General features: G+C 30.4%; 1 protein-coding gene across 1 annotated transcript; it reads right to left on the minus strand.

Moving 5' to 3' along the window:
- Window positions 1–3,163: 3,163 nt before the first annotated feature.
- Window positions 3,164–6,856, minus strand: LOC123894424 (probable folate-biopterin transporter 7). The gene is made up of 2 exons (XM_045944428.1): window positions 6,418–6,856; window positions 3,164–4,385 (listed from the first exon to the last, which is right to left on the minus strand). The coding sequence occupies exons 1-2, from the start codon at window positions 6,695–6,697 to the stop codon at window positions 3,334–3,336; spliced, it is 1,332 nt and encodes a 443-aa protein (XP_045800384.1). The 5' UTR covers window positions 6,698–6,856; the 3' UTR covers window positions 3,164–3,333.
- Window positions 6,857–11,554: the final 4,698 nt, after the last annotated feature.

Genomic DNA, 11,554 nt, shown 5'->3' on the forward strand with positions numbered 1-11,554 from the left:
TTGGAAGTCCACAACTAAAAGATGGGGTTAAGTATTTGTCTAGAGATGTTTTAACATGTAATATTAGTTGGTGTAGTGGTGCACGCCTTGTCCCTAAGTTGGTAACATCTTGTGGTATCTAGTTCATATCCTGCTTGGTGCCATTTTGTCTATTTTTCTGTATTATTTCATTTCATTTTAAGAAATTTAAAGAAATATTGTAGGAGATAATCAAAACCATTTACAACCAACTATGTCGGTCCAAACATTACACAAATTATTTCAATTTTTTTAAGAAATGATGAATTTTCTATAAAAAAGAATATCTTTATTAACTTTTAAATAACTTCGCTATTGTTCCCTTGACCAAAAAAAAAACTTCGCAATTGTTCCAAAAAAAACTACATTTTATTTCTTTAAATAAAAGATTACTTGTTTTTAAAAATTATCGGTTCATTTTTAATGATATATCACTTAATTTTTTATTTATCGGCTCAATTTCAATGTTGTGGAATGACCTTTCCTTTATATTACTTACATAGATAAATGAATATTTTTGATGTTGTTGATACTATTTACAATTTAAATAAATGATGTTCTTTTTAATTTTTTATTTTATTAGGGGTCTATTTTTATTATTTGTCTTGGGCCTCCAAAATCTCGAAACCGGCCTTGACTTAACCATAAAGTTTGGATTTGACAACAATTTATTTTTTATATATTACAAGTAAGTGAACTAAACTATGAGTTACCGACGCTTCTCTGATAAATTGCATCCACGACACTCTTTGAATCAGTTTCAAATATAACGTGTGTGGTACCTCTTTGCTCCATAACTTTCATTGCTTCAATTAATGTGATCGATTCCCCTTCCGTTATAAAACACTTTCCTTCATTCCAATAAGTACCAGCCACCACAAAATTACCGGTAAAGTCACGCAAATTAACACCAACCTGCAGTTGTTTTGTTTAAGTCATTATAAAACCCGGCATCGACGTTACATTTATACCGATGCATAGGAGGTTTCTGCCAAGCTAACTGCTGCTGTTGTTGAAATGGCGTTGGACTGTCATGCTGACAGTGTTGAACAGCATGCCATTCCATACCATACCTTGTTATTCCTATTATTATTCCACAACACCCAGATCATCATTGCAAACAGCTCTGCAGTATCCTTGCTTTCACCTTGACATATTGCCATAATCAATTCCTGAACTGTTTGAACTTGCTGTAGCCGAGCAGTTATGACATGATCTAAGCCTCGTGGCGGATCTAGGACCCCGAGTAAGTGGGTGCAAACTTTTATATATATTAATAATTATTAAATAAAATAATAAATATTAAAATATATATTAAACTTTTTAAATTTTAATAACCACATCAAATTTTAAGTCAAAAAAAAATTTAAGTAAATTTTAGTCATTATTACTTGAAAATTTAAATAGGAAAAATATAAATATTAAACAGTTATTTATCATAAGTATAAGTATAGTTAGTATTTAGATACAAAATAAAAAATATATATAATATATTTAAGCAACATAATAGAAAGGTACGGGTATAATATAAATATATGCAACAAAATAACAAGTAGTTGAATGGCAAAAGCACTTCATTGTTATCCGAGGGGCATCAATCCTCTATGGGGATGCATTTTGGCTTTTATAACAATTAAAAACAATATTTGTCAAAAAAAAAAAAATTAAAAACAATGAAAAGCCAGATCCACACATCATTCTGCATTAAGTGAGCATTAATTGACGCATGACTGAGATAATCATGGGCCAGTGGTGCAAATTGAAAATTTCAGGGGGTGCAAAATTGCAATAAACAAAATAACTAGGCTAAATATCCAAGGTCCAGGGTGTGCAAGTGCACCCCTTCACACCCGAATAGATCCGCCCCTGACTGCTCACCCTTTTCAGTGATCACTTGTTGTGCTATTTTTCATGCATGAAATTATTTATTCCCACACGTGCACGTATTTGCTTAATTATAATTTTGGTCTTCCTATATTTAGTCACTCCTGAAATCATTCCCCAATTTTAAAATCACATAGTTTTGACTTTTGAGCTCTCTATTATATCTTTCTACTTAAAAATGAGAATTTAACATATTTTAAATGATTTGTCAAAAAAAAAAAAACATATTTTAAATGATATCTTGAAAAGAAAAAACATATTTTAAATGATGTCACATACAACCTAATAACATGTCCGACTTGGACACGAGTGCCAAGTGTGCAACAACATATGACCTTAAAATTTTGAGGCTCTATAATAATAGTTTTTTTTTTTAATATTTATATAAATGTTATATGTGCATTAATAGATTAGCGGTAGACTATGATATTTTTGTGCGTAAGGTTATTGGTTCAAATCCCTATAAAGTCATTTTTCTGCATAAATTAGTTATAATTATTTTAAATTCCAACATTTTTTTTTGTTTGAAAAACCTAAGAATTGAAAGTATTACATATAGAACTTATTCACAAACTCAACCACTAGGTCATTTCAATCTTTGCATCAAATTCTATCATTGATTAGGATGTCTCTTTTTTTATATTATTTACAATTTAAATAGATAATAATTCTTTTTAAATAGAGAAAAATTCTTTTTAAATTTGTTGTGTTTATTTATTAGAGGCATATTTTTAATATTAAAAAAAAAATCATTAAAAACTTTGATTTCAATTTCAAAAAAATATTAATTCTCGTAATTTAATTAATAAAATAAAAATAATTAATCCATCTGAATTCATCTACATTATCTTTTTTTATAATTAATCTACATTATTAGATCATATACTATGTCATTTAAAATATATTAAATAATCAATTTTAGTATTTACAAATTGATGAATTAAACATGAGATCACGTACCCTTACAATTTCACTTATTGATTATGGCTTATAATTCATCGCAGTATTAATAATATTTATTTTTGTGATAACCCTCTGATTCTTTAAAGAATGGGTCATAGTAATTTGAAGTTCGGCCATGATGTAAGTAAAATATGACTAAGAAATTGTTCTACTTAAGAACAAGAGTCAACCTCTTATTTCTTATGGTTGACACTAAAAATGTTTAAAAAATCTAACTAGAGTGACTTGTCAAAGAAAAAGCAAAAAAAACTAAGCTATTCTATTTCATTTCACCTTATACCCACCAATCCAAGATATAATCAAATATTGAAATAAATACTAAACCAATTGAATGTTACTCTTAATTGTTCCTACCGACCAATGCAAAAAAAAACAATTAAATAAACCGAATAATTCACTTCAACATCACACACTACCATTTCCTTAAATCACTATAACATTTCTAAAAGCTATTACATTAATTAGTCTTTAATCTTTATGCTTGTCTTTTGTTTTGACATAATCAGGTATACATGATGACCAAAATATTGGTAACAAAGTACATGCAGCTTGTATCATAAGTCCAAATGGAAAACCTGAAAAATCACTTCCTGTTATCTTAATATATGATGCAAGTGCAACACCAAGATAACCACTCACAATGAATGCTAATGCAACAGCTGACATGAGAAATGCCATTATTGACCCTTCACAACCTTGTGGACATAGTTGTGCTAATAACACAGTGAATGGAAGAAACTTGAAGAAAAATAGAACTTCTAAGAATCCTGAGAAAATCACTACGTAGAGTGTGTCCGGTACGCCTATTTGTCTATAGAAACCGCGCACGAATAAGAAATCGGATATCATTAAGAATGCTATTGTTGCTTGGATGGTTGATATTAGTTTCCTCGGAGAGACAGATTTTAGGTATCGGTTATATATAACGCCCCAGAGAAGCATTGTTGCTTGACCAAAAACCTTGGAGATGCCTAATATTGATGAATCGATTTTTAAGTATTGTGTTTGGTAAAAGAACATGGTTCCGTTAAGTAAGGGAATAATGGCATAAGATAATGCAAACCATGAGATGGAATAAGTTATTTCGGGTTTTTGAAGTGCGGCTGATAGTTCTGAAAGCTGTTTCTTGATCCCAACTGATGGATTCTTTGGGAGTCCGAGAGATTTCTCACGAACTGAAATGGTTATGAAGAATTGGAGAGCAACGAGGAGGCTGAAAAACAAAAACATGGATTGTGGGGAGAGGCGGCCGATGAAAATGCCACCTAGAAGGTTGCCGAGAACTCCTCCTATAGAGGAAGCTATCCAAACAAATGATTGGAGGTTACCTGAGGAAGATGGTTGTTGAGATTTCTTGGTTGAAGGAGGTTGTTTACCCATCTCGGCAACGATTGCGTCATTTGCTACCTCGGTTATTGAAGCGCCTAGATTACTAAGGAGGAGGTATATAGAGATGGTGAAAATAGATATGCTTGATGGAGAGATTGCTATCGCTAGCCATGATAGTGCCTGCAAGAAAGCTGCATAAACAAATTTAAAGAAATATTTAAGAATTTATATATATCATTGATAGAAATTTTGAAATGCAATAAAATGATAAAAAGTGGAATAATTTAAAAATTCATGATAGATATGATTATCAATAAATCTTTGCCGAAATTCGACGCCTTTTTCTTAATAATTGAATACTATTGAGATCCACGAATGAGACTATTTGCATGAAATTGAAAAAATGCCATCAAATCTGTGACAGAACAGAAGTACAAAGCACTAACTTCGACAGGGACAACGGAGACGAACACACCAACACTTCTAATGTGAAAAAACATATGACACTGACATGTGTCCGACGCAGAGACACACCTAATATCAGGACTGTTTAACCCCTGGTTTTCCTATAAGTTTTCCTAGGGATGATTCCTTGCCACCTATCTTTCTATGCATTCTTCTAATGAATATGAAAGAGACCGATTCAATAACTCCGCTTCATAGAAATAATTGTGATCTTTTGCACTTCCTTCATAAGGAAGGTAACAAAGTAGTATATACTTTATATTGTCTTTGTGTTCAAGTAACAGCGACATCCATTCATTTAAATTGTTCCCAGCGATATTCATATTCAAGCATCTTAAGTTCCTTCTGAATCAGGATTTGGATTTTTCTTTCTTTTATGATTCATTTTAGTGGCCAGTATCCGAAAGATCCCGTTTCTGCCTTTGGATTGATGCAGGGAAAAGTGTGTGTTATCACTTATCGGCCAAAATTGGGCAGTAGACATACTGAATTACATTACATGACAAATAAAAAGAATCTATAAACATTTTTTTACTCAAAAAGTATCTGTAAAAATAAAACTAAGACTAGATAGATAGATTATCTCAAATACATGTTCTAACAAAACAAAATAAAAAAAACTCAACCTCGTGAATTTTCAATTATGGAATCTCAATCTCACTTTGTTTTCATTCTTTTTTTCTTTATGCTTTTCCAAAGCAACCCAAAAAAGGACCACATTAAAGAAGGAGATTTCAGCCAAACTCTGAGTGTGAAAGTTCTAGTATTCTACACACACCAAACACAATTCTTTTCTTCAATAGTGGGCATAGACATCGTTATCAAATCAAGATGCATATCGTGAATCAGAAGAACTATTTTTCAAATTGTGAATTGAATCTTATATTTAATCATAACCTCAAAATAATTTAAGATTCAAGTCATAAATCAAATGACAAAAGAAAAAGTGTCTGACTACACAAAATTGACTAGGAAAAAAAATGGTTGACTACACTGAATTTAGGTAGTGATTCATTGGAATGAACTGAGATTTTTCATAGTAAATCGGGGTTCGACATATCGAATAGGGATTCAATATGAGATTCATGTCCAATATAGATACACACAAGAGATTCATATTGATTGATGTATCCCGATACAATATGTATCATAAGATACTGATAATGGTTTTAAATTGCAGTCCGCATCCGCAATTGTGGCCGCAATATTACTGATGTCACATCAGTGATGTGATTCCGGCCGCAATATTACTGATGTCACATCAGTGATGTGATAGCCTCCGCAACCGCATCACAGTGCAATTGTGGTGTAATCTTCAATCACACGTATGACCGCATCGTAATCGCAATAGGAACTGCATTAGACGATTTCGGTCATGTTCCTACAAATCCTATTTTCGTCAGCAACTGCAATGACAGCAATCGCAATGACCGCAACCGCGACCGCAATTTGAAACCATAACCATGGAGGTAGTGTCATACACAAAAAGGATCATTCATGCATCCCTTAATTTTTTTCAAATAACAATAAGAACAAATAATAAAATCTCAAATTCACATTATCAACTATCAAGGAAGCAACAAAACAAAAATTCACAACATCAATGATGATGACAACACAAACAATCATTCAAAAACCTTAATTGTAACCCAATTCATGAAAGAGCAAAAAGATCACAACTTTGCCATTATATAATCAAAATCATAAAGAAAACACAAAAGGGTATATAGATTGAATATAGAGTAAATATTATGTTACCTCCAAAAGCAATATAAGGAACACGATGTTGACCAGAAATATAAACTGAATCTGAAACAAGACCATAAAGAGGTTTTCCAACCATAGGAAGATTTGCTGAACTTTGTAGAATTTGAAGAGTTGAAGGATTAACATTAAGACCATCTTTAAGAAAGAAACTCACTACTAACCATGGAAAACATCTGAATCCTTGTACCCAATAACCCAAACCCAACACTTTTCTCATCAATTTTTCATTACCAACGCTTTTGTTACTATCACCACCCTTCAAAGACGCCATTTTTCAGTTCAGTTTCGGAAGTGTTAAGGAAAAGAATGTGTTGGATTAGACAAGTAGAAGTAACATGGAATTGTGAAAGAGGTTTTGTTTCGGGAAGTTTAAGGAAAAAGTTGGTGTTGTTTTTTTCTTTTATGATCTGTGGTTTTTCTTTGTGACGTTTTTGAGTGTTGGCATATTCAATTGGGTGACACATGTTCATGTATTTTTCACAGTGCTTTTTCTGTTTTTTTTTTTTTTAAGTTATAAATTTAAAAATAATTTCATTAATACTAGTCTTTTGCTATTAAAAGGAAGCTCACAGGTTTGCGTTGACAAAGAAAATAGCCGGTTATTAGACAGTCAATCTTTATAAAAATATTTTATGTGATACTCTAAGAAAAAGTTTCTAATCTTTCTTTTAATTTATTCAATTAAATCTAAAAAACTAATTAAAAAAAACTTTTGTTAATTGTAATAATTATTTTACACAATTATTCTACCATCTATTGAGAACTTTTTTTTTGGATGTAACCATATATTGAGAACTTGATTTATCATCATGCTTAATTTTTTTCAAGTATATACTAAAAATTATATATCTATTTAAAATTTGTCCCACAGTTTATTTTGTGTGTCTATTCATCTTCCAAAAAAATTGTCTATATGTTACAATAATAGTGGCTCCCAATATTTCTTTTTGTTGCAAAAACAAAATTAAACAAACATAGTGGCTCCCAAATTTATCATATATGCAAATAAAACTACACGTTAATTTTGTACCAAAAAAAAAAAAACTACACGTTAATTTATCATATATATATATAGGGTCAGGATCAAATGACGCAAAATAGTTTGACACTAAATGTTACACATCTCAATAACGTTTTAACTGATATCAATTTTATAAAATTCACCGTTGAATTGAAAGTTTATATCATATAGATAATTTATGTAAAACTTTAGACAAATCCAAAATCATTTGATATGTTATTGAGATACATCGAAATTAACTGTTTGAGTAGTTGGTCATCAGATTATTAATGCTATAAATAGATTTTTTTTAACAAGCAATATAATCAACTATTTAATTCGAATACAAGACGAATTCAAAAAAAGAAAATAAGAAAAAGTCATTGCACTATCAGATAAAAACATTAAAAAGTCAAAGAATAATGAATTCCACATCAGTAGAAAGTAAATGGAACAAACCACTAAAACTAAATAAATAAATAAATCCTAAAAAAAAAAAAATCATCACCACATAAAACCCTACAAGATAAGACTCACTAAAATAAGGAAAATGCTAAACAGTGCCCCGGGACACTAGTTAAGGATGTAAAAATAATAATTTAGTATTGGAATTTGTGCAGTCAACTTCTCGAAAGTTTAAAAAGTGTTATTTTCTTTTCAAAACTTTCTAATCTTGGTTTTCTTAACCAGTGCCCCGGGGGCACCGGTTAGCATGACCCCTAAAATAAATACCATGCCCTAAAGTTCCACCAATAAACCAAGCCTGATACTTCATATATGAAGGCCATGAAATTCCACCACAAGCCAAAAAACAATCCAACAACAATCAATGTCTCAAAAACAGGAACATCAAAATCTGAAGAATAAAATCTCAAATTGCAAATGTATCTTTGTTGTTTATGTATACACTAATACAACACTCATACAATCGGAAGTCAGAACGATTAAAAAAACCATAATTAAGTGTTTCTTTTATTAAAAACAAAAATCTAGTTATAATTAAGCAAAAAAAAAAAAAAAACTCATGATAAAATAAAATAAGTTGCAATTTAATTTACATCAAGTTGCATCAAGATAAGTATAAAACAAAAACATATTGTTATTAATTATTCAAGAGTGTTTTTTTTAAAAAAACAAATAAAAGCATATAAAAGATCAAGAGTTTTTTTTTTTTGGTTATAAGAGAGAAATATAAAAGATCAAGAGTTTGTTACTAATAATTGATTGATTTTTTGAAACAAATAGAACCATATAAAAGATCAAGAGTTTGTTACTAATAATTGGTTGATGCAACAGAAAGTAAGTACCATATAACTTCACAATACTTGTGAAAATTTTCCTTCATCTCCATTAATTTTTTGTTGACACATTTTCTCCATTAACTTCTTGATCAATAATGATTGGTGCGTAGTTAACAATTGGTTCAATAAGATTCTAATTTAATGGTGAAGGGTGTATGGTTATTATGCTAGAGGTCTTGAGTTCGTTCATCACCTCTCATTGTAAACAAAAAAAAACTAATTATAAACTACGATCCCCGCAATTGCGATCGGTATAGGGCTGAAACCACTTAAACTGATGGTAAAAGGAAAAAAAATTCTAATTATAAAAAAATAAAATAATTTGATACACGGCGCTACATATTATTGAAATTGAGTATATTATAAAAAAATAAATAAAAGAAATTGAATGTAGAGACTGCTACCTAATTTTAAGTTCACTCTCTTCTTATGCCAAAAGCAAAACATATGTTATTGGTTTGTGAATGACGAAACATCCACACTTTAACATGATCTCGATTCGCTTGCAAAGAATGTTCTTCGAAGAAATTCCTCCACCCAGTTCCAGTGAGGACATAAACTTTTTTACTCCAAAATTTGAACTTCATGTTGAACGTTCTGCCTTGCATGTCATATGCAACTACATTTATTCCATCTTCAATGTTTTCTTCACCTTCTCTCAATAAGGGTACGAAATAGTGTTCCACATGACTCTTGTTCATAAGCAATCTATTTTGATCCACCTTCAAATCACTCATCATTAGTTTTTTCTCGAAAGGCTTGCAGCATTGAAGAATATTATTATACGGTACACCAGGAATCGTCGGTATATCTAAAGGGTTGTTTACATTTTCCATAACAACATCAGGAATATTGATTTGCGGCATTGCATGAACATTATTGTTTCCCATAACAATATCAGAAATATTGATTTGGGACATTGCATGAACAATATTGTTTTGTGGCATTGCATGAACATTATTGTTTTCCATAACAACATCAGGAATATTGATGTGCGACATTGCATCAACGCTATTGTTGTTATTGATTTCTTTACGAATTTTCGAAATCGGTTTTCCACCAAGAGTAATTTTCACGTTTTTCCTCTTCTCCATTACTTGGGCTATATGTAGCATTGGCATATGAAGAAGAATGGCAGCTACTTCATGTTCATCACGATTGAAGTCCATCGGGTAAAAGTCATAGACTTTTTCTTTCATCTTAGAACTTCGATTCATCTTGTTGCAATTCTTGAAACTTTGGTTGTTGTGCTTGATTTGGTTCCTCTTAGTTTAAATTTTTGTTTTGGTAACACTCTATTTCGGCTAAGTTGTGTTGAATGTAGTTCTATTTAATGTTATGAATATATAGACTCAAGGTTTGGTTTGAAGTTAAACTCTCCATATAAGATCTTTTTTTTTTTTGGGTAGAGTCCATATAAGATTTAAAAGTACTGTGATATTGTTTTAAATAATAACAAGATCTTTAGTAAAAAAAAAAACAAAATAATAAGAACAAGACCTAAATAATATGCCTAAAAAAAATCAAGATAAAAATTGTACTATCAAATATGGTGATATTTGATAGAGCTATATAAGTATTCGGTATACGACCACAAAAAAAAAAAATTGGTATGAGTTTTTTTTTTTTGTTACAATAAATTTCTCAACAAAATAAATTTCTAACAAACATATACATAAACAAATAATGTTTGTTACAAATTTTAACCGTATCTTCCTTCAAAAAAATAAATTTTCAAAGAATTGAATTAGTTACTAGTAATAATTAAATCGTGATGAATCTCAAAGAATATTATGATCCGATTCTGATCTGCCTTACGTGTTTAGAGATTAGTAATTCCATGAATTGAATTGTGGGATCACTTAAACGGTAAAGCTCTTTTATTAAAGATTCTTCATGAGCATCAATTTTGTTTTTAGCCTTACTTTTAAAGGTTCACAATTCATAATAAAAAATTAATAAAAAAAACCTATTTTCATAGACGTTGATATGTAGATGTTTGTTTAACTATGCATTGCACTTTCGTTTTCCTTTGATGTAAGCAAATTTTTGATCGATTAATGCTATATTGTGAATCGATGAATTTGCTCGATTAATCTATAACAATATATAAAGGGGATGAGGGAGTTTGGGCTGGTTTTTTTTTGTCTATTTTGCCCTTCACTATAATTTGAAATAACACTTAACAATAATACCAATAATACCCTTGATTTTTTTAGTAGCAACAAATTTTTTTTATTAACAAACTCACAATAACATAAGACATATCTTTTTTTTTACATAAGTTAGACACAGGCAGGTGCGGAACGCGTCTGACCCGCTAGTACTATAGAAAAATGCTGACGATTGTTTCATACGAATTTTATAAAACTCCTATTTAAATGCTTAAGAGTATTACGAGACATTCGTTAGCAATACCCAATATTATCTTTATGAATCAATGAAAATTTTGTTTAATTTTGATCAAACTATAGCAAACTACGATCAATCATATTTTACAAAGTTTTTTTCTTTCATTCTGGATCCAACGATATTTACAGTACTTCCACCATATACATGTAATCCAAATAGAGTAAATGCGTTCCTGCATTTCTTTACTATGAGATATCAATCCAATAAATTGAACAACGTGAACAAGAGAACCATTATTAACAAAAGCACAACTAATACTCAACCAAGGCATTCCAGCATTTCTTTACCATTACCATGACAATTTTATTTTGTTTTAAAGAGTCCAACAACAAAGAAAATTTGGTTTAAATCGATGACCATAGTCGTTAAGGGTGGTTGAGAGCAGAGGATGCAAGGATGTCAAAGCCTAATATTC

The sequence above is a fragment of the Trifolium pratense genome, linkage group LG7 (genome assembly GCF_020283565.1).
Source record: "Trifolium pratense cultivar HEN17-A07 linkage group LG7, ARS_RC_1.1, whole genome shotgun sequence".
NCBI classification, from domain to species: Eukaryota; Viridiplantae; Streptophyta; class Magnoliopsida; order Fabales; family Fabaceae; genus Trifolium; species Trifolium pratense.

What these genes read in the sequence shown, in the direction of transcription:
- LOC123894424 (XM_045944428.1), bottom strand. Translation starts at nt 6,697, where the DNA reads ATGGCGTCTTTGAAGGGTGGTGATAGTAACAAAAGCGTTGGTAATGAA. An exon ending in TCCTTATATTGCTTTTGGAG is followed by an intron (nt 4,386 to 6,417) that starts GTAACATAATAT and finishes TTGTTTATGCAG; the next exon opens with CTTTCTTGCAGGCACTATCA.